General features: G+C 42.0%; 1 protein-coding gene across 1 annotated transcript in view; it reads left to right on the plus strand.

Moving 5' to 3' along the window:
- LOC144605420 (tetraspanin-18-like) overlaps positions 1-24822 on the plus strand; it is a 134480-nt gene that overhangs the window by 7834 nt on the left and 101824 nt on the right. The window contains 2 exon segments of the mRNA XM_078420643.1: positions 12691-12811; positions 14116-14242. Coding sequence (XP_078276769.1) covers positions 14116-14242 — 127 coding nt within the window. The 5' untranslated portion in view covers positions 12691-12811.

Below are 24822 nucleotides of genomic sequence, written 5' to 3' on the forward strand. Positions count from 1 at the left end.
CACCTTCGCTCAGTCCACCTTAACCAACCTGATGTCCCGGTGGCTGAGCACTTCAACTCCCCCTCCCACTCCCACTCTGACCTTTCTGTGATGGACCTCCTCCAGTGTCATAGTGAGGCCCACCGGAAATTGGAGGAACAGCACCTCATATTTCGCTTGGGCAGCTTACAGCCCAGCGGTATGAACATTGAGTTCTCTAACTTTAGGTAGCTCCTCTGTCCCTCTCTTCCCCTCCCCTTCCCAGTTCTCCCACTGTCTTCCTGTCTCCACCTATATCCTTTCTTTGTCCCGCCCCCCCTGACATCAGTCTGACGAAGGGTCTCTACCCGAAACATCACCCATTCCTTCTCTCCAGAGATGCTGCCTGACCTGCTGAGTCAGCACCGCCATTCAATGTGATCATGGCTGATCATTCACAATAAACACCCCTCTCCTGCCGTCTCCCCATACCCTCTCCCCATACCCTTTTTGCAAGGCTTACTTATTTAGAGAAATCACTATTCATACCGCTGGGTTGTAGTATGAATATTGATTTCTTTAACTTCAAGTAACACTTGCAACCCCTCTCTCTCCATCCCTTCCCCACCCTAGTCATCGAACTATTTTCACTGTCGTCTAGTTGAGTTTCACTGTCTGTAAAACCCGTTATCACCTACACCACGGCCAACAATGGACCATTGTGGTCTCCACCTTTCCTTGATCATTGTTGTATATCTTTTATTAAATTGTTCTATGTACCTTCCATATCTCTAATTTTCTTCTCCCCTGACTCTCAGTCTGAAGAAGGGTCTCGACCCGAAACGTTACCCATTCCTTCTCTCCAGAGATGCAGCCTGACCCGCTGAGTTACTCCAACATTTTGTGATACCATGGAGCTGCAGATGTAGATCCCTATGCCCCACCTGGGTGAGCACTCATTTCTTCCACTATGCCCGTTTCCGTTCCCTCTGTCTCTTCCTCTGGCTTCACATTTCAGTTGTCTTCTCTCCTATTTTACACCCTTCTGTCTCCTTTTTATCTCTTGCTTCTGTCCACCCTTCTGCCATTCAAACACCCTCAGCGCCAGAGAGGTGGGTTCGATCCTGACTACGGATGCTGTCTGTGCAGAATTTGTACCCTTTTTCCCTTTGACCGCGTGGGTTTTCTTCAGGTGCTTCGATCTCCTCCCACATTCTAAAGACATACAGATTTGTAGGTTAATTGGCTTCTGTAAATTGCCCATTGTGTGTAGAATTCAAAAATGGGATCAAATATAACTAGTGCATGTGTGACCGATGGTCGGCATTGATTCAGTGGGTTGCAGGGCCTGTTTCCACGCTTATTCTCAAAACTAAATTAAATCTATGTCCACCTCACTTGTCATGCTTTGACACCCCCCCACCTCTTTTCCAGTTTTCTCCCCCCTTCTACAATTAGTCTGAAGTGTCATAACCACTGCCTTCAACCACTGAAGGTCACCTCACCTTCTGTCTCCTTTCTCTGTTTGTTTATTTATTTACTTATTTATCTATTTATTAATTTCCCTATGTTCTCTAAATCTCTGTAAAGCGTCTTTGAGTATATGAAAAGCGCTATATAAATAAAATACATTATTATTATTATTATAAGCTGAAATGTCGTCTATCCATTTCCTTCAGAGATGTTGCCTGACTTGCTGAGTTACTCCAGCACGTTGCATTTTTTTAAACATATGATTATCGATAAAGCAAATCATTTATTGAAGGTCGTTATTTCGTAACGTTGAATTCATCTCATTTCATTTGGAGCTTTTGCAAATGCAAAATTTAGTTAATTTAAAAAAAAGCTTCTAGCTCTATGACAAAGAAATGGTGGATGTGTTCTAAATTTCTTCATGTTTGCCTATGACTTTATTCCCTCAGACAGATAATGGACATTCTCACATTAAGATCAGCAAAGGATTAGGGCCGGCAGCCCACAATGTTCATGCTGACCAGGATGCCAAGTTAAACTAATCTCCTCTGCCTGAATGTGATCCATATCCCTCCATTCCCTGCCTATCCATATGCCTATCTAAAAGTATCTTAAATGCCACAATCATATCTGCCTCCACCACCACTGCTGGCAGTGAATTCTAGGCACTCACCACTTTCTGTGTGTGAAAAAACTTGTCCTGCACATCTCCTTTAAACACTGCCCTTTTTGACCTTAAAGCTATGCCCTTTATTCTTTGGCATTCCCATCTTGCAAAAAAGATTCTGACTGTATACCCTACCTGTACCTCTCGTAATATGTTTTATACTTATATACTTCTATCAGGTTTCCACTTAACTTCCAATATTCTACAGAAAACCATCCAATTTTGTCCAACCTCTCCCCTTTGCTAATACACTCTAATCCAGGCAGCATTCTGGTGAACCTCTTCTGCATCTTCTCCAAAGCCTCCTGCGCACTATACTCCAAATGGGGCTCTAACTAAATTCCAACACACTTTCCTGACTCTTACACCCCACCAATAAAGACAGCATAATCAAATGCCTTCTTCACCACTCGATCTACTTGTGTGGCCATAAAGAAGTATATATTTGGTGACGGCAATAAGTCTGTGCTGGAAAATTACAGCATTTGCTCACAGGATTACCTACTTATTATCAACATACTAAAATAGGAACATGAGCCGCGTATCATTAACTTGAAGACGAGTGTTTTTATGGAATTTCAGCACAGCTTCCAGAAAAAAATAGATTGATTGCTAATGTTAGAGAAAAATGGAAACTCAACTGATGATCTAAATTTAATTGTTAAGTTTCCATTTACAGTCCTTAAAATATAAAAGATACTAAATGGCATTAATAAGGTAACTAGTTCAAAGTATGATGCTATTAGGTCAATAAGTATAAAGTTAAACTAGTGAAAGGAATATTTAGATAAGTTAGCAGGAAACACTTAATGTTAAAATTAAAAATAGTGAACTATTTCCTTTTACTCCCTATAGTTTTGGTGGGAATGAAAACTCTTACATTTATTCAAGAATTGTCTTGATATATTACATGATATGAGAATGTAAGTTTTTCTCTATTCTGAAGAAATGAGGTAAAGATGTTTTACCCACTTTTCCCATCGATATTTATCCTCTGATATTGCACAGAACGGCTAGACAATGTCAACAAGAAATTCCTGGGATTTGGATTTGAGTCATGGAACCTTACAAGACAATCCTAGAAATCCTGAGAGGCTTTTGGGATGGTTGACAGGTTATAAGTCAAACTAAAAATGTAGAAGTTTGGCAATTAAATCTTGTACTTGTTTGAAAAGAAACATATGGCTGTGTGTATTTTCCGATCCATGGTATTTGCATAAAAATGTCCACAAGACCATTGGGTGTCCCAGTTCTAACAAAGGCATTCATTTATCTTAAATGGCTAAATCCTCAAAAAGCAAAGGAATATCACATTTGCATTGAATCTGAATAAATTTATAATGCAGGAGGCCATAAACAAGGTCTGCATGTTACATTGACATTGATAAAAACAATTGTGAGGCTCTTGAGAAAAGACTTGTCAGAGTGGATAATGGGGAAAAACTGGAAACTACTTCCATGCCATTGGGAGGCAGAGGTATTCAATGCAGCTGATGATAAAGAATAAGATGACCTGATGTATGCAAGTTACTAACAGTAGTTGTGTATTTGAGGTTCACATATTCAGACAGAAAATTAGAAACAAAACACACAATGCAGGATTTTCCTAATTGTTTTCTGATGATGAAAAACTGCAAAACGTGTGAAACATTGTACATATTTACTTACATTTCAGTCAGGATTTCTAGTGTCACTTTCGCTGATGCAAGAAGGAACTTGAATAAGGACAAATGCATATAAAAGATAAAAACATTCTCTTTTTCAGAGGTGGTTCCTCAAGATAGAGGCAGAAATGCATGTGTGGAGGTTTTAGACAATAGACAATAGGTGCAGGAGTAGGCCATTCGGCCCTTCGAGCTAGCACCACCATTCAATGTGATCATGGCTGATCATTCTCAATCAGTACCCCGTTCCTGCCTTCTCCCCATACCCCCTGACTCCGCTATCCTTAAGAGCTCTATCTAGCTCTCTCTTGAAAGCATTCAGAGAATTGGCCTCCACTGCCTTCTGAGGCAGAGAATTCCACAGATTTACCACTCTCTGACCGAAAATATTTTTCCTCATCTCCGTTCTAAATGGCCTACCCCTTATTCTTAAACTGTGGCCCCTGGTTCTGGACTCCCCCAACAGTGGGAACATGTTTCCTGCCTCTAACGTGTTCAACCCCTTAATAATCTCATATGTTTCGATAAGATCCCCTCTCATCCTTCTAAATTCCGGTGTATACAAGCCTAGTCGCTCCAGTCTTTCAACATATGACAGTCCCGCCATTCCGGGAATTAACCTAGTGCAACAGCAAATGAGTAGCAGCAGAAACGCTACCAAATCACCGGCATTCCAGAAAATGAGCCTGTGGTGAGCCCATCGGCCCACACATTAATTTCAAAACAATTACATTTTAAAATGTTTTATTTTAAATTCACTCAAGATCCCCTCTCATCCTTCTAAATTCCAGTGTATATAAGCCTAGTTGCTCCAGTCTTTCAACATACGACAGTCCCGCCATTCCGGGAATTAACCTAGTAAACCAACGGCCTCAATAGCAAGAATATCCTTCCTCAAATTTGGAGACCAAAACTGCACACAGTACTCCAGGTGCGGTCTCACTAGGGCCCTGTACAACTGCAGAAGGACCTCTTTGCTCCTATACTCAACTCCTCTTGTTATGAAGGCTAACATTCCATTGGCTTTCTTCACTGCCATGCTTCCTTTCAGTGACTGTTGCACTAGGACACCCAGATCTCGTTGTACGTCCCCATTTCGTAACTTGACACCATTCAGATAATAATCTGCCTTCCTATTCTTACCACCAAAGTGGATAACCTCACACTTATCCACATTAAACTGCATCTGCCCACTCACACAACCTGTCCAAGTCATCCTGCAACCTCATAGCATCTTCCTCACAGTTCACACTGCCATCCAGCTTTGTGTCATCTGCAAATTTGTTAATATTACTTTTAATCCCTTCATCCAAGTCATTAATGTATATTGTAAATAGCTGCGGTCCCAGCACCGAGCCTTGCGGTACCCTACTAGTTACTGCCTGCCACTCTGCCATTTATCCCCACTCTTTGCTTTCTGTCTGCCGACCAATTTTCTATCCATGTCAGTACCTTACCCCCAATACCATGTGCTCTAATTTTGCCCACTAATCTCCTATGTGGGACCTTGTCGAAGGCTTTCTGAAAGTCAAGGTACACTACATCCACCGGCTCTCCCCTGTCCATTTTCCTAGTTACATCCTCAAAAAATTCCAGAAGATTAGTCAAGCATGATTTCCCCTTCGTAAATCCATGCTGACTCAGAACGATCCTGTTACTGCTATCCAAATGCTCCGCAATTTCATCTTTTATAATTGACTCCAGCATCTTCCCCACCACTGAAGTCAGACTAACTGGTCTATAATTTCCCGTTTTCTCTCTCCCTCCTTTCTTAAAAAGTGGGATAACATTAGCTACCGTCCAATCCACAGGAACTGATCCTGAATCTATAGAACATTGGAAAATGATCACCAGTGCGTCCATGATTTCTAGAGCCACCTCCTTAAGTACCCTGGGATGTAGACCATAAGGCCCTGGGGATTTGTCAGCCTTCAGTCCCATCAGTCTACCCAACACCATTTCCTGCCTAATGTGAATTTCCTTCAGTTCCTCCGTCACCCTTGGATCTCTGTCCACTAGATCATCTGGGAGATTGTTTGTATCTTCCTTAATGAAGACAGATCCAAAGTACCGGTTCAACTCGTCTGCCATTTCCTTGTTCCCCATAATAAATTCTCCTACTTCTGTCTTCAAGGTTTTGAGGTCAGGCCTATGTGGGTTCCACAGACTCTACCTCAAATGGGGTAAGAGGTGCCGAATAAGCAGCAGAGTGTTGCAGCTAGTAGAGCTGCAGTCTCACAGCTCCATTGAATCTGAGTTTATTCCTGGCTTTTGAAGTTTGCATGTGTACAATGTGACGTAGTGGGTTTCTTCTAGGTATCTATTTTCCTTCTAAGTCTCAAAGACATTTGGATTGGTATGTTAATTGGCTAATGTAAATTTCCTCAAATGTGTAGGTGCATAGTTGAAACTGTTGGGATTGCTGGGAATGTCTCACATCAATCCTGACCTTGGGTGCTGTCTGAATGGTGTTTGCACGTTATCCCTGAGAACATGTGGATTTTCTCTGAGTGCTCCAGTTTCCCCTCACATCTCAAAGAAGTGTTGGTGGTTGGTAGGTTAATTGGCCGCTGTAAATTTCCCCTAACATGTTGGTGAGTGGTAGAATCTGGTAGGAATTAATAACAATATGGAGAGAATAAAGAAACAAAGGACTGGTTAATACACAAAAGGACAGAAAGTGCTGGAGTAACTCAGCAGGTTCTGTTGTTGAATCCTCTCACTATGTAAACCAAACGTTATTTGATCCACTGAGTTACTCCAGCACATAGTCTTTTTTCATAAACCAGCATCTGCTTTCTTTGTGTCTACATTTTACTGCTCCACTGCAAAATCTCCTACTTTGAAGAAGTTTTCCTCCTCTGTCTGACGGGAGTTCTGTGTGCGCCTCTATCAATGCGATTGTGATTCTTTGTGATTCCTGCTCTTCCTCAACATCTCTTCAAGCCTCCTACCCTTAATGAAACCTGTCTGAAGAAGAGTCCCGAGCCAAAACATCCCTTATCCAAGTTCTCCTGAGATGCTGCCTGACCTGTTGAGTTACGCAGCACTTTGTGGCTTTTTTTGTAAACCAGCATCAGCAGTTGCTTGTGTCTGCCATGTGTCTTCTTAATCACACCAGAAAATATTGTTGTGGTATTGACATGGATTTGCTTGACACCGCACAGCACTGAGATTGGTTCTGTTATGAATGATAACAATAAAAAAGAGGTTTCCTACATTTTCCCCACTAACACTTCAGTAATGCTGGAAGTTACATCAGCCTGTATATAACAGCCATACAGTGTGCTAAGCAGCTATTCAAATCTCCGAAACAAAATGTAAGATTAAATGAGTGATGATAGATTAACAATCTCACACATCAGTTTCCTTAAGTCTGCATTTGGTCACAGCAAGATCAATTTATTCTTGAGGCTGCCTAACAGCTGTTGTCAGTGTCTAGATTCCAGAATGGTAACCATTTCCACATGTATTTGCTAGATAGAAACCTTGTCTCACCAAATTTAAACTTTAGACCATTCTAGGGAACAGTATCACACTGCGTTGTCAAAAGCTAAACACATATTACTGAAATAATAAAACATTTGGCTTTACTTCCACCAATCATTTGGGTTTTACGAAGGTTAATTGGCCTACTGCATATTTCCTGCATATTACGCTTTTGGAAATGTTAATTCTGTGTCTATATCTGCAGGTGCTATCTAACCTGCTGAGTATTTCTAATATTTTCTGTTTTGTGCAATGGATCTAAACTTGCTCATGATCCAAAGCTAAAAGAGAAAATAAGTTGTGAGGAGGTCACAAAGTATCTCTGAAGGCCAAAGACAAGTTAAGTAAGTGGGTAAGATGGTGGCAGTGTACATACGACAAGCAATTAGAAGAAAGAAAGGCTTATTGACTTTTATTACAAGGTTTTAGGAGTGCAAAAGTAAGGAAGTCTTCCTTATGTTGTCCAAGACTTAAGTGAGCCACATTTGAAGTACTACTTCGTCTTCCTGCCCAAGAAAGGATCTACTTGTCCTGGAGATACTGACTCCTGAGAGGACTGCCAAAGATGAAGGATAGAGGAAGCTTGGCCCATGCTCAATGGAATTAGAAGATGAGAGGTGTTCCCATTGTGATATACAAGATTTAAGCATGGATCGACGGAGTAGATACCAAATTGCTGCTTTACTTCAATGAGGAGCCCAGAAACGGGGAGCATAATCTGAGAATAAGACATTTAGGAGTGGAAGGAAGAAAAATTGCTTTTTGCATAGAATTGGATGTCTTTGGAATTATTTACCTCAAAGGGCTCTGGAGGGTCTGTTGTTGAGGAAAAGAAAATCAATATAAAAGGTAACAGATGGGAATACTTTTTCTAATGTAAAACTGGCATTAGTGCAGAAAGTTCTCTACTAAAATGGTACAAATAGACAAACTGTACAGACTTATAGCCGAAGCAGATGATGCAAAATGTAATTTATGTTGATGACTGATGGTAATTCACTAGTTATACAGATTGACACAGAAGTAGATTGTTCCATTATGGTGAAGGATTTATATGAAGAGGAGTTTAGTCACATATTGTTAGCAAAGAACATAGCTTATTCAGGAGGTTATAGTTCTAAAGGTATTGGGATACCATAGCAGATACCATCTTCCTGGCCCTACACATTGCTGGAACATTTAGATAACAAGGACACCTATTTCAGACTCCTATTTATTGACTATAGCTCTACGTTTAACATTATAACCCGAACCAAACTCCTGGATCTTGGAGTCAGCATCTCCCTCTGCCACTGGATCTTTGACTTTCTAACCAATAGATCTCAAGCAGTGAGGATAGGCGACAAAACACCTTCACAATAATTCTCAACTCCGGTACCCCACGAGGATGCTCCTTGATATACTCTCTCTACACACTCACGACTGTACGGCCAAATTCTGCTCGAACTCCATTTATAAATTTGCAGATGACACTACCGTGGAGGGATGGATCTTGAACAATGATATATCAGCATATAGGAAGGAGGTTGGGAGCTTAGTGACATGGTGTCAAGACCAAAACCTTTCCTTCAATATCAGCAAGATGAGGGAGCTGGTTATTGACTTCAGGAAGTGAGGCAGAGTACATGCCCCAACCAGCATCAACGGTGCCAAAATGGAAATGGACAAGAGCTTCAAGTTCCAAGCTGAAAATATCACTAACAATTTGCCCTGGACCAACCACATTGAAGTTACGGCCAATAAAAGCACATCGATTCACCTAATTCTTCAAGGAGTATAAAGAAATTTGGCATGACCCCAATGACTTATTACCAACTTCTGCAGATACATTGTAGAAAGCAGTCTGGTTTGGAAAAAGCTCTGCCCAAGACTGTCAAAAGTTGCAGAAAGCTGTGGCTGCAGCCTCGTCCATCTCACAGACCAGCCTCCTTACCATCGACTCCCTCTGCCCCTCATGCTACCTCAGGAAAGCAGCCGACATAATCAAAAATTTTGTTCAGCCCGTTCATCCCCGTTTCTCATCCAGCTTGAAAGCATGTACCACCGTAATCAGCAACGGCTTCTTCACGGCTGTTATCAGCCTACTGAACAATTCTCTCATAAGCTCGGTTGTAGTCCAGATATTCCAACCTACCTCATTGCAGACTTTGTACTTTTTTTCTGTAATTACAACACTACAATGCTGTAACACTCTATTCTGCTTTATAATTTTTTCTCTTTGCACTACGTTGTATTTGTGTATGGCTTGATTGTACTTATGTGTTGTATGGTTTCATTTGACTGGATAGCACACAAACAAAAGCTTTTCAGTGTATCTTGGTACACGTGACAATAACAAACAAATATTATTACCAACGTATGATATGCTGCAATGTTATTGACTTATTTTGCTATTAGTTGTAGAGAGCATATTGAGTGCCTTATTCAGTTCAAAAAGGATTGTCTCAGAAGTTTGAAATACACTCTGTGTCCACATTGGATATTCAAGCATCATGAACAATCATTATTGTGCAAATATAATTCAACTTTCAAAGGTTATTGGATACATGGCACATAAATGGATTAAGTTTGTGGTTAAATTACTCCACTGCATCCCAAGGCTGGTATCTTACTCCTTGAAGTGACAAGAGGAAGAAGGAAAGGCAGCTCAAAATAAGTCAAGTCAAGTCAAGTCAAGTCAATTTTATTTGTATAGCACATTTAAAAACAACCCACGTTGACCAAAGTGCAGTGGCAGGGCAACTCCAACAGTAGTTATTTGTAATGTGGAAATTATGTCCTGTTTGTACGGGGCTCACAAAATAACTCTAATGAGACAGTTGTTGACGAATGCTACCTTTTGCAAACATCCCAAGTCCCAGTTGCACAGGCGGCAGAACCAGTAAACTTAATGTGCTGCAGCGAATGTTTGGTTAGATGTAGATAAGCACCTCACTATCAATTCAAATGCACTACATTAAGTTACAATATGGAATTCAGTTCAAAGAGTTATTGCAATGTCAGAGATCAGAATGTAGCTGTAAAAGTCAAATTATTGAGGAAGCCAGACAGCAGACTCAGTCTGAAATGACAATGTGCATATGTGGAGAGTGTTCACACAGTTGTATTAAAGAGGGAATGCAACATGGTATATTTATATATAATAAATTGTGTGGGTATGTAATGTCATTAGATTATGTATATAAAGCATAAATACTATGTGTTGCTGTGCCTTGTTGTTAGTGATTAAAGAAATATAAACCCTAGTGTTCCACATTTATTATCTATATACTAAAACTCTCATTTGTTTGTTCCTGAACTACAGCCAAAACAGTACACAATAGCGCACCAATGTTAGGCCCACGTTACTCACTGTGGTCCCATTGGTGCTAATGGAAGAGGTTTCATTGAAATTGGTGTTATATTTTTAAAGTTATTCACATTTTAAAGTATAAATCTATCTCCTAGGGAGGGAGGGGGGAGGAGGATAAGAGGGGTTGATGAGGATGGAGTGGGGGGGAGGGGGAGGGGGTTAGGGGAGGAGGGGAGGAGGGGAGGAGGGGAGGGGAGGAGGGGAGGGGAGGAGGAGGAGGGGGAGAGGAGAGGGGGGAGGAGAGGGTGCTGCACCAATGCAGGAGAGGTTTGGGTCCACTTGGTCTAGTAGTAGTTAGAATTTACCAGCAATCCCTGTCTCATTCACAACCCAGTCTCAAACATGCAGCATGAGTGACAACAAAGAGTTGGCAATATATGTCTAAATCATAACCCATCGTGTGCTAAAGGGGCTTTGTGAGGCAGTGGTATTTCCTTGTGAATCTTTGGAGCATTGCCCATTGTGGAATTGATTACATTCCTACAGTGTAGCTATCCATAACAACTCTGTGCTGCAGAGTCTCTGGACTGGGATGTATAGAAACCATCTTGCAAGGGATTCTTCATATATATTAGATAGATTGTGAGGAAAGGAAACTGTGGCTTCTGGAAATTTGCAATGAAAAGAAAAACATGTAAGAAGGAACTGCAGATGCTGGTTTACACCGAAGAGAGACACAAAATGCTGGAGTAACTCAGCGAGACAGGCAACATCTCAGGATAGAAGGAATGGGCGACATTTTGGGACGAGACCCTACTTCAGACTGAGAGTCCCCTCTCCCCTGACTCTCAGTCTGAAGAAGAGTCTCGACCTGAAACGTCACCCACTCCTTCCATCCAGAGATGCTGCCTGTCCCGCTGAGTTACTCCAGTATTTTGTGTCTATGAAACGAAAAATGTTGGAATTGTGTACCGTCAGTCAGGACCTGAAAGGGAAAAGTAAGTTTTAGGGTGGTAATCTTTTTCCATAACTCAGATTCTGGGCATTTTATTCAGAAACATTAACTAAAATGTAGCAACCATGCCCAAAAGGCCAGGTCAATTCCAAGTGTAAAAATATAGCTTAAAGGGCCTGTCCCACTTAGGCGATTTTAAGGCGACTGCCGGCGACTAGGCTGTTGCCGACAGTTCGCCGGGGTGTGGCGGGCATGATCATGAGGAGTCTTCCAAGAATCGTAGTGGATCTCAGCGCGTCACTGAGAAATCAACCGGAGTGAAATTTCTCGGCGACAGCTGGCTTGTCGCCAGGTATCGTTGCTTATTGCGGGCGCTGTCGCATGCTGTCCCCAGGTTTGCTAGGTTCTCTTAGATGCATTTAGAAGCACATAATATTAAAATAAGTAAAGTCATTTGAAGATACCATAAAATGCTTGTGTTTAACCAATTTATTTACCGTCAGGACATTTGACAGGTAGATTGGAGGCAACAGTTTGATGGTCAGGTAAGCGTGGGAATTTTTGCGATGTTTATGGCCATCAGCCATTACATTTAAAGTAGGCTCCCGACCGAGATATGCAACCCAGAAACCAGATATGCATCTCCCGTATATTTTCAAAGAATGCCCACACACTTTTCACAAAAATCCATTTAACCACTTTTAAAATTAAATTTCTTAATACTGCTATTAGTAAACTGGAAGTCAATCCAGTTTATGCCTTGTTACCGTGAAGCTTGGTTTTCAAGTAACCCGGGCAAGATGTTATATTTCAAAACACTCAAGTAATTACTGACATGTCAGTGATTTCAGCGAAAATTAGGACGCCGGAGAAGCATTGACAGCGTGGGAATTTTCACGATGTTTCAGAAGACGGTGTAATCTCGACCTGACTCGGCATTGTCGTGGTCATTGTCGTCGGGTAAAAGAAAATTCCGGTGATCTGCTACGGCTTTGACAGTCGCTAGCAGTCGCCTAAAAAATCGCCTAAGTGGGATAGGCCCTTAATGGATTTGTGTAATAAAAACTGAAAATGCATAAAATTCAGAGTTTTGACAAAAGGTAATCAATCTAAAGCATTAACTTTGTTGCTCTTTCCACAGTTGATGCCTGACCGACTGTGTGTATTCAGCATTTTTAAATTTTAATTTCAGATTTCTAACATTTGTCAGGCAAACGGTTTTATGATGGTGTTGCTCGGATTAAACTCCATCTGCCATTTGTCCATCCATTCCTGTAGCTGATCTGTATCTCATTCGGCTAAAGAGGCAAAAAGTAAGTTCATAGCCTATTTTTTCTCTTTCTAATTACTGATATTCCAGCGATGTACATCTAGAAATTTTAATCCATGTAGAAATGTTTTTTTTAAATTACACTGTACATGGAAACTGTTTCTTGTGGAGCCACAGGGAAGTAATTTTCTCACGAGCAGGTATGCACATAACCAAATTCCAAGCCTTCAGCAGTTATACACTACAACTTTGCACATATTGAAATGTTACATGAGACGTGTAGGCCTCTGAGCAGGATCGTTTGAAAGGGTGAGAGTTTGCAAAGAGGTGTAGTGCTCAAACCAGTAGTAGTTTGAGATAAGAGCAGCCAAGCTCTAAACTTCAGGCTGAGATGGAAGATTGCCGTCTCTGGAACACTTATTCTCCATTAGAGAATGTTTCACGGTTGACTTTGGTGACTGGCTACCCAGTAGCAGCTCAGGTAACTAAAGTCCTTTTAAGTTGTGATCAATCAAATTGTCTTCTTCTCAATAAGGCCTGGTTGGCTATCCAAGGCCCACATGGTCCCTTCAAAAAACATACACATTCTAGTCCCACAACAATTATGTCAAGTGATTGGCACTCAGAAACTTCTAGATGTAAGCACGTCATGTCCACGTAGCCCAGGCTTCACTTTCACATTGCCCGTTCTGACTAACTTTCCGCTTCTGAACAGACTCATACCACATAAAACAAGACACCACATGACTGAATTTTTAGACTTGGTATTTTATTTTCTCCATTTGGCAGTAGGTTGTGATGTAGTCATGTTTCAAGAAATTTCAGGGCAGCAAAAGTAATAAAACACAGTGGCCATAAAATGCAGTAGCGCAGCTGGTGGAGCTGCTCCCTCACAGCGCCAGAAACCTGGGTTGGATACTGACCTTGGGTGCTGTCTGTGTGGAGTTTGTGCATTTCCTTTGAGACTTCTGGGTTTCCCCGATTTCCTCCGAAATTGCAAAGACATGCGGGCTTGTCAGTTAATTGGCCTCTGTAAATTGCCCTGAGAGTGCGAAGATTTGATGAGAAAGTGGGATAACATAGAACTAGTGTGAACGGTTGTTTGATGGTCGGCATGTAATTGCCTGTTTCCACTCTGTGTTTCTAAACTAAACTAATAGTAAACCAGTGTTCATCTTGGTAAAGTAAGTCTGGTATAAGACCACAGCTAAGAAATAGTTGGATCCTGTAGTAATTTTTTTGAGGTTGGAAGTGCACTGAATCATTTCCTGTGTCACGTGTCTTTTCCACTGTCCCAGCAGTGAGCAAGCCAAACAAATCTATTTTATGGCACTGCTTATTTCCCAGATGTTTTTGGAGCCAGTTATGGCACAGACGAGTTCAAGCAACAGTGGAACATACAGGCAAATCGTGAAGTGCCAAAAGAAATCTGATTTACTACAAGGATCTGAGTTTAAGAAGGCCAGCATTGCAGGTGTGTTATGTTTATGTTAGTTACGGTTGCAAGCTGTTAATTGGATTGGGTGCATTGCTAACTTTAAACGAGTTTGTGGTTGAACGGGACGACTACTGCTTTGGGACATGTGAAGCGGATTGAAAAAGCAAACAAAAGCTTCTTGTAGTCATGTCTTCAAGATGTTTCCTTCTGTCAGGGTAACACAGTGCAGATGCTTAAGTATGAATTGATAATATACTGCAAGATCAGGCCCTAATGCTAAATGTCTTTTAAAATTGTTTGTCCGAATGACTCAAATTTAATTCACTGTACTTCGTTACCTTGTTAGACCATGTGTGTGCCACTCTGAGGTTTTACACAGTCTCCAACCAGAATCCCAGCTTCTACTTCTTGCGTTTGAGGCAGCAGAAGTTATGAAGCTGCTTCTGCTTCTGCTGTCTCTGTTTGTTGTCGTTCGCCTGACTGAGGTCAGTTGACAGGGCTCACCACGGGGAGGTCGACAACATGAGCCCCAATCCCAGCTGTGAAGGATCAACGTTTTAAAGTGCAAATTCTGAAGGGTGAAGACCATAAAATAATCAGATACTTATGGGGCTTCATTGTGTGTTTGTTGAAATTTCAAATAATAATTGTGGTTACTCATGCTCCTAAAATATTACCCTTCTCAATGTGCACTGACACGTCATAATCCTCACCGTTACACCACTGTATGGACTCATTCACCCTCTTTCTGCAGTCTTCATAGACATACTGATTCAAAGGATTTCACACCATTCGACCCTTTTCTGCCTTACTAAATGTTTTGTGCCTTTTTCCTATGGTTCTCTGTCGGCAGTCTTATCACTCAATCTGCAATACTCAAATACAACACACCTTCGGACATCATATGCCTACAGACTGAAGACAGACTGCATGCCTTCAGTTTGAAGAATGGTCTTGACCCGAAACATCACCCATTCCTTCTCTCCATAGATGCTGCCTGTCCCTCTGAGTTATTCCAGCATTTTGTGTCTATCTTCGGTTTGAATCTGCAGTACCTTCCTACACATCATATGCCTACATTCTGGAAGGGTCTCCCTTTTTATTCACACCTCCCTCTCTGCTATCATCACAAACTTAAAAAGGAATCTTGAAATGATTGCTAAATCAATCTCTTCAATCATAGCAGCTCCAGAACCCTTTTTTTCCCATCCAGGATTTGACATCTGTCATCTTGTCCACAACTTTCAAATGTCTCCATACAGATAGATGATGAAGGTTACAAAAATGTAAGTTGCAACTGTTAAAGGAGGAGCTAATAAATTCTCTTTGTGTTAAGACTCTAGCTCACGTGTTAAGTTTTTAACCTGGCTGATTTGTTTGGGCAAAGATTACAGACGAATAGTGAGGTTAATGGCCATTATTTATGTATAAATGGTACAGCAAACTCAGGTGAGGAATAGCAGTTTAGTTAAAGGCAAATTTCCAAAATTGATCATGTGAGTTGCTCTGCCATTAATTAAGGAAAGTAACATCTTTCTATCTGCAGTGAAAAACGTTGAATGTCGTGCGTGTTACCGTGCTTGTGAATCATGTACTTTAGCCACATTTAGTAAACAAACTGCAGATACTAAGGGGTGCTAATTATTTCATGGATCAACTTTATGAGATGAGGAAGAATTTCTTTAGTCAGAGAGTGGTGAATCTATGGAATTAATTGTCACAGACTGCTGTGGAGGTCGTCAATGCATATTTTTAAGTCGAAGATTGACAGATTCTCGATTAGTAAGGGTGTCAGGGGTTATGGGGAAAAGGAGCAGAATGTGGTTGAGAGGGAGAGATAGATCAGCCATGATTGAATAGCGGAGTAGACTTGATGGGCCGAATGGCCTAACTCTGCTTCTATTACTCATGAACTTACGAACTTCGACAGTATGATAACTGCAGGTTACGGTCGATCAACCTTTCTTCCTTCAAAAATAACTAGCAAATGTTTCGCTTTTGAGTGAATTTAAAATAAAACATTTTAAAATATAATTGTTTTGAAATTAATGTGTGGGCCGACGGGCTCACCACAGGGTCATTTTCTGGAATGCCGGTGATTTGGTAGCGTTTCTGCTGCTACTCATTTGCCGTTGCGCTTTCCTTGGTGTGCCATAGAGGTCATGATGGAAAATACAGCATCTGGTTCTGGAGCTGGAGGTTTGGGGATTAGAGAGGATGCTGGTGACTGGTGGTAGACTCCTGCACTAGATGGAGTGGAAAAATCAGAGCATCAGTTGGAAAGTTTGGGACATTGGCATTTGGAGTGTATATGGGGCCTGGGATTTTGCAGAGTCAGTGTAATTAGGAAGTAGGGGTTCAGGCTTGATCTGAGTTGATCAGTTCAGTTTCAGTTTAGTTTATTGTCACGTATATGAAAGGAACTGCAGATGCTTGTTTAAATCGAAGAAAGACACAACATGCTGGAGCAGCTCAGCGGGACAGGCAGCATCACCGGAGAGAAGGAATGGGTGACGTTTCGGGTCGAGACCCTTCTTCAGGTTAATAGTTTATTGTCACGTCTACCGAGGTACAGTGAAAAGCTTTTGTTGCATGCTAGTCAGTCAGCGGGAAGACAATACATGATTACAATAGAGCAATTCACAGTGTACAGATATATGATAAGGGAATAACGTTTAGTCCAAGATAAAGCTAGTAAAGTTCGATCAAAGATAGTCCGAAGGTCACCAATGGTGATCAAAGTGCGAGAGAGCAGGAATTTGGGATTGGGGAGGGGGGATGGGTCACAGTGTTGAGGAGTAGGGAATGGGTCAGATCCAAGTGAGAGTGTGAGGAAGTCTGGGAATTGGGTTTGTTAGTGTGAGGCTTGTGAGAAGAGACCTAAAGAAGCGGAAACAAATAATGAGACATGCCTGAGTGGCTTCCAAACTGGTAATATTATTAGATTTTCGTGGTCCTGAGAATGTCCAACAACGAGTCCTTCTGAACCACATGCACTAATTTCCTCAGTAGCATTCCAGAAATGGGGAATTTCTAGACGGATATGATTAAAGTCAGAAATTAACAGAAAGGATGAAGTAACCAGGTCAACTAACAGGAAATATCTGGCCATGGTAAATTCTGATCCTTTCAGAGTTTCTGATTTTATTGCAGATTAGCAGATTGTTTTTCTCTTTTGCCTTTTATTAACTAATGACTCTTCCAAGATCACGAGATGTTCTCAACCTATTAATTTTGTGTCCTGGCAGCAAGAGACAAGTAGGTTTAATTGCAAAGTGAAGATCTATTAGTAAGACACTATTTCAAGTGCCTGTTTCAGCAACTGAATTTTTAGATTTAGAGATACAGCGCGGAAACAGGCCCTTCGGCCCACCGGGTCCGCGCCGCCCAGCGATCCCCGCACATTAACACTATCCTACACCCACTAGGGACAATTTTTACATTTAATTAACCCAGCCAATTAACCTACATACCTGTACGTCTTTGGAGTGTGGGAGGAAACCGAAGATCTCGGAGAAAACCCACGCAGGTCACGGGGAGAACGTACAAACTCCGTACAGACGGCGCCCGTAGTCAGGATTGAACCTGAGTCTCCGGCGCTACATTCGCTGTAAGGCAGCAACTCTACCGCTGCGCCACCGTGCCGCACTTCGAACAGCTCAGATGCTGAAGGCTGAGTTATAGTCAATAAATAGGAGTCTGTGATCTCCACCTTTCCTTGGTCATCGGTGCCAGCTTTGATTAATTCTGAACCTTTTCCTACCTCTAGATTCCCTCCCCTTGATTCTGTCCGAAGAAGGGTTTCGACCCAAAACCCCACCTGATCCGCTGAGTTACTCCAGCATTTTGTGTCTATCTTAGCAGTCTGACATAGGTGTCCTTGTAATCCAAATGTTCCACAGATGAGAGAGAATGCCAGGGCGTTGCATCTGATGGAGACCAATGGGCGGCAGTAGGTGAATTGCAGTGTATCAAGGCTGTCTGGGAGGCTGATGTGTACCATGACCTTCCTCTCAAAGCATTTCATGAGGGTGGATGTCAGCACCATTGGGCAGTGGTCATTAAGGCTATCTTGATTTTTCTTTGGCACTGGTATGATAGTGTTCTTCTTAAAGCAGGTGGGAACCTCAAATTGGCGTTGGAGACATAATTAAAGACGTCTACAAATATTCTTGCCAACTAGTCTGCACGGGCATTGAGAACACGGCTGGGGCCTCCATCTGGGTCAGTCGCTTTCTGCGGGTTCACACTCAGGAAGGCTGATCTGACGGTGGGTCCCAAGGCTGTTGGAACCAGTTATGTATTTCGCTGACCTTCTGTTAAAATGTGCCAAGAGTGCATTGACTTCATAATGCTTTATGCATTATTGCTGGTGATTCTGACTATGCTTTGTAGCCATTACAGCATGCAAGCCTTGCTATTGTTGGGTGTCCATGTGGTTAGTCCGAGCGTCTAGCTTTTGCAAAGGTCATATTTAAATTTCTTGTGCAGGTCAGGATCATCCAATTTAAACACCTCAGACTTGGATTTCACTAGGGAGTTGCACGCCGTCCTCTACACAGTAGTGTATTCATACAGATTGGCAGCTGAGTCTTGATTTATGGGCTTGTCAACTGACTCAAAGCAGTCACGTAGGAGTTTTTTTCGCCTTCCATCACAGTGAGGAATGCGGAGGAGTCGCCGTGGTGGATCTTCATGTTAAAATGTATTTTGTGTGTTCTGTTGCTTTTTATTGTTACGACTGTATGGCAAATGAAATTCCTCGTATGTTGCAAAACATACTTGGCTAATAAAGTATGATTATGATTATGATATTGTACGACTTGCTGAACTGGATCCTTATGGTTACGTTTCCCCAAAATGCATGTGGGGAATGGAGTGGTTGGTGTCTTTTTCTGTCGCAGTGGCCCAGCGGGTTTGGGCCTCTGGTAGGACAGGAGAGGTGTTGACATTATTTAGGTGACACACTCGTGAGAGAGAAGCCCCAGGCTATAATGAACAAGAACTTTGGAACATTGCCTCAGGCTGAGCTGGACAATTTACAATCCCATATGTAGTAACTGTGTGGTCTCATATCTGCTCCAAAATGATTGCATCCTCACTATCCCTCACTGCACTATTTCAATCTGCTTGGGTAACTCTCATCCTTGCCTCTGCAACTCCTTAAGAACTTTAGTGCTCTGCACACTAACTTATAAACCATCCACAAACATAAAAAGTTAGTGTGTTTTCCGTTCAGCTGTTGCACCATGTCCTTCTTGACCTTTGAGACCTGATAGTTTTAATTTAAAATCCTTGTTTTCTGGAGCGCCACATGGCCCCTTGCTCGTTTACTTATGCAACAACGCCAGTTCATTTGTTTCTATTTTGGGCTTTGAACATAGTTTTCATTTCATCTCATTTTGTCACAGCCAGCAAATTCCTAGACTTTAAAATTCCCTTCCTAAACAATGTTGTCTCTCCACCTCTCTCTCATTCTTTAAAAACATACTCAAAACATTATTTAAAACCTTACTCAAAATCCACTGCCTTAACCAAGCTTCAATCACTTGTCTTAATCCCTCACTTTCTGATTGTATTCAAGGTGTGTGTTGCATCTTAAGAAGTTTATCACCTTAAATTGTAACTATTACCATATTATTTTCTACACCTTTAAATTTGCCTGTTTACCTTGTGATGTTAAACAAAGACCCTGTTTGCTCTCTCAAGAAAACAAAATCCTTGTTATTATTTTAAAGAAGCGTTTTATTATTTGGGAGAATTATCCCCTATCTCCGGCCACAATTTATCACTCAATCAACACTAAACAGATTACCTAACCATAGTTGCATTGATCTTTTTGTGGGATATTGCCATGCACAAACTTCCTGCCACAGTCCCCATATATTACAAGGGGTCACTGCAATCTTATGTACTAAACCTCTCGTTTGTTTGTTTGTTTGTTTGTTTGTTCCTGAACTACAGCCAAAATGGTACACGATAGCGCGACAATTTTAGGCCCACCTCACTCACCGTTGTCCCTTTGGTGCTAATGAAAGAAGTTTCATTGAAATCGGCGTTACATTTTTAAAGTTATTCACATTTTAAAGTTTAAATCGATGTCCTAGGGAGGGAGGGGGGAGGGAGGGAGGAGGGAGGATAAGGGTTGAGGGGGATGGAGTGGGGGGGGGGGGAAGGTGGGGAGGGGGAGGGAGGGAGGAGGGAGGGTGAGGGTGGGTGGGGGGGAGGAGAGGGTGCTGCACCAATGCAGGAGAGGTTTGGACCCAACGGGTCCACTTGGTCTAGTACTAAATATAATTGAGTGATGTTGTTAAACTGGAAAGGGTGCAGAGAAGTTTTACGAGGATATTGCCAGGATGAGAGGGCCTGAGCTTATAGGGAGATGTTGAACAGGCAATGGCTTGATTCCTTGGAGTATAGGAGGATGATGGGAGATCTTACAGGGGTGTATAAGATCATGAGAGGAATAGATAGGGTAAATGCACAGTTATTTTACCCAGAGTGGGGTAATCAAGAACCAGCGGCATAGTTTAAGGTGAGGGGGGAAAGATTTAATAGGAACCTGAGGGGCAACTTTTTTACACAAAGGGTGACAGATATATGCAATGAGCTGCTGAAGGAGATTGTTGCGGCAGATACTATCACAATATTTAAAAAAACCATTTAGACAGGTACATGGATATGAAAGGTTTAGAAGGATATGGGCCAAACTCAGGTAAGTGAGACTAGTATAGATGGGGCATATTGGTCAGCATAGGCAAGTTGGGCCGAAGGGCCTGTTTCCACACTGTATGACTCTATGACTATGGGTAAATTTGTTGATGCCGACCATGGTATCTTCTATACTAATCCCTTGTGCTAGCATTAGGTCTGAAGAAGGATCCCGACCGGAAACTTTGTCTGTTCATTCACTCCACAGAGGCTGCCTGATCTGCTTAGGTCCTCCAGAACTTTGTTTTTAACTATCATTAGGTCCTTAGCTCTCAAAGCCTTGGGAATTCAATACTCAATACAATAATCGCTTATAAAGTGGCGGGTAAAGAGTAATATAAATAGAAACTCAATAGGTAATTCAGCACAAGAGGAGGGAGAAACAGAGTTTGTATTTGAGGGCAAGAGATTCTTCATGAGAACTCAGGAAAATGGAAGACAGACACAAAAAGCTAGAGTAACTCAGCAGGTCAGGCAGCATCTCTGGAAAAAAAGAACAGGTGACGTTTCGGGTGGAGACCCTACATCAGACTGCGAGTCAGGGGAAGGAGGAATGAGAGATATAAACAGTACTTAGGACAAATGATTGGAAGATACGCATAAAAGCAACGATAATCAAGGAAATGTGGAGCCCACAATGGTCCATTGTTGGCTGTGGGGAGCGGTGATAATGATTATACAGGCAATGAAACTCACCATGATGACAGTAAAACTAGTATGATGACTAGGGTGGGGGAGGAGCAGCGTAAGAGGGGATGCAAGAGTTTCTTGAAGTTAGAGAAATCAATATTCTGCCCTAGTGAAATATGAGGTGCTGTTCCTCCAATTTACGTTTGGGCCTCATTCTGACAATGGAGGAGGTCTAGGACTGAAAGGTCAGTATGGAAATGGGAAGGGGGGTTAAAGTGTTTGGCAACCGGGAGATCATGTAGACCGAGCGGAATGAGCAAAGCTGTTCAGCGAAATGATTGTCAAGTCTGCGTTTAGTCTCGCTGATATATAGGAGTCCACCCCTGGAACAGTGGGTACAGTAGATGAGGCTGGAGGAGGTATAAGTGAACCTCTGCAACACCTGAAAGGACTGTTGGGGTCCCTAGACAGAGTTGGAGGAGTAATTGGGACAGGCTTTGCATCTCCTGCGGTTGCTGGGGAAAGTACCTGGGGAGAGGGTGGTTTGGGTGGGAAAGTTAATCAGTGAGTTGCGAAGGGAACGGTCTCTGCGGAAAGCAGAAAGGGGTGGGGATGGGAAGAAGTGGCTACTGGTAGGACCCTGTTGGAGGTGGCGAAAATGTCCGAGGATTATGTGCTGTATGCGACGGCTGATGGGGTGAAAGGTGAGGATTAGGGAGACTCTGTCCCTGTTGCAACTGGGGGGAGGGTGAGCATGAGCAGAGCTGTGGGGTAATGAAGAGACACATGTGAGAGAAGCAAAAAACAAGTTCGTTTTAAATTACAGCCAGTGGTTAAGGCAAAGGGAATAAAGGATTGCTATGAAAATTAACTGATGAAGCTATTTAGTTGATAGATTAAAGAGGATAGATAGAGTGACGACGAACAACAGGACATGTAGGAATGCAACTCAGAACAGCAGGAAATACCTGAGGCCACCAGAATGAATAGAATTTACAGTTATAGAGGGTAAAAGAGTCTGCACACAGAAAAACAAGTATTTTGGCCCATTATGTCCATGCTGACCATTCCATCTACCTATAGCATTTCCATTAACCAGCATTAGTTCTGAAAAGAGTCCCGATGTGAAATGTCAACTGTCTATTCCCTTCACAAATGCTGCCTGACTCGTTGAATTCCTCCGGCACTTTGTTTTTTTTTTTTACCAACATTGGGATCAAAGCCTTCAACGCCGTGGCAATTCAAGTGCCTGACTAGATGGTTCCTTATTGTTGAGGGAAAGTTTGTGGAAGTTTTGGATGAATGCAAGTATTTCTTTTGCGACCTTAGTTTGGAAGGTTGACCACATGGAGGAAAAGGTTGATTACTGCGATGCATGTGAATGTTGATGTGCAAGTAGCAAAGCATTGCCAACTTATTTTGTGATCATTATCCCATCTGCTTAATGTTTGGGATTATATGGTGGCTTCAAAGCATGTGACACCAGTGATGTTAAAACTTTTACTGTGTTGTCAGCTGAAGTGCCAAGATCAGATTCCTTTGTGTGGACAACCACACCAAAAGACCTTTGCTGCAAGGAACAATTTAGCAAACTATGCAATTTAGTGCTGAAATGTGCATCTCCTGCCATATTATTTCAAAACTATTTCCTGCCCGACTATTTTGCATGCATTTCTAAAACAGTTACAGATGTTAAAGTGGATGCCAGATCTTTCAGTCTTCTGATGAGAAATGTATATGTTTGGAAACCTTTAGGGGAGAGAAAGGCATTCTCTGGGGATGTGTTCATAGTATTCATTGGCAAACATTCAAAGCATGCTCACATTGAAGATTATTTCTCTTAACCTGCCTGTTCCGACCTTTGAAAATATAAATTTTAACAGTGTAACAATTAGACAACTGTTCACGTAATTAAGAGTAGTTTATGTGATCAAAATAACAGCTGTTGTTTTAAAAGTAAATTATTCCTTCACCAGGAGTTTGGGTTTTAATTACAGGGTAGTGGATTTTGGCCACCTCTCATTTTCACACAAGTTTCAAGTGTTATGTGAAGCGAGAGGTGGGACCATAGGGAAGCAGAGATTTCCTCTGACCACCTTGTGTGGCAAGATTATAAATGTGTTCACAAAGATCATGTTTGTGAAGCGATTGGAAGGAATCAGAGGAGTTTATCCCCATGGATTAATAGATTAGAATTATAGAATCATAGAGTGATACAGTGCAGAAGCAGGCCCTTCGGCCCAACGTCCACACCAGCCATCGTCTATCTACACTAGTCCCACCTGCCTGTGTTTGGTCCATATCCCTCCATATCCCTTCAAAGGGCGGCACAGTGGCACAGCGGTAGAGTTGCTGCCTTACAGCGAATGCAGCGCCGGAGACTCAGGTTCGATCCTGACTACGGGCGCCGTCTGTACGGAGTTTGTACGTTCTCCCCGTGACCTGCGTGGGTTTTCTCCGAGATCTTTGGTTTCCTCCCACACTCCAAAGACGTACAGGTATGTAGGTTAATTGACTGGGTAAATGTAAAAATTGTCCCTAGTGTGTGTAAGTTAGTGTTAATGTGCGGGGATCGCTGGGCGGCTCGGACTAGGTGGGCCGAAGGGCCTGTTTCCACGCTGTATCTCTAAATCTAAATCTAAAATCAAATCTGTCCTATCCATGTACCTGTCTAACTGTTTATTAAATGTTTGGATAGTCCCTGCCTCAACTACTTCCTCTGGCAGCTTGTTCCATACACCCACCACCCTTTGTGTAAAAAAGTTACCTCTCAGATTGTAATTAAATCTTTTCCCCTTCACCTTAAACCTACTGTATGTCCTCTGGTCCTCGATTCACTTACTCTGGGCAAGAGACTCTGTGCATCTCCCCGACCTATTCCTCTCATGATTTTATACACCTCAATAAGATCACCCCTTATCTCCTGTGCTCCAAGGAATAGAGTCCCAGCCTACTCAATCTCTCCCGATAACTCAGACCCTCAGGCAACATCCTTATAAATCTTCTCTGTACCCTTTCCAGCTTGATTATTGAGCGGGATCCGATTTTCCAGCCAATTCTTGGCAGATATTATGATGGAAAAGTAATTCCAAATTAGTAGACAATAATATGCGAACTGATCCATTCTTAGCTTCAATACATGACTGAGTAGACATTATATTCAGTAGGTCACTACCTTGCTTTTAAACCATAAAAACCTACATTTATATGGAACATATGATGTGGTAAAATATCACAAGATACATCACTGGAACTTTATCAAGCAAAATTGACCT

Source organism: Rhinoraja longicauda, chromosome 24 (assembly GCF_053455715.1).
Source record: "Rhinoraja longicauda isolate Sanriku21f chromosome 24, sRhiLon1.1, whole genome shotgun sequence".
Classification (NCBI taxonomy): Eukaryota; Metazoa; Chordata; class Chondrichthyes; order Rajiformes; family Arhynchobatidae; genus Rhinoraja; species Rhinoraja longicauda.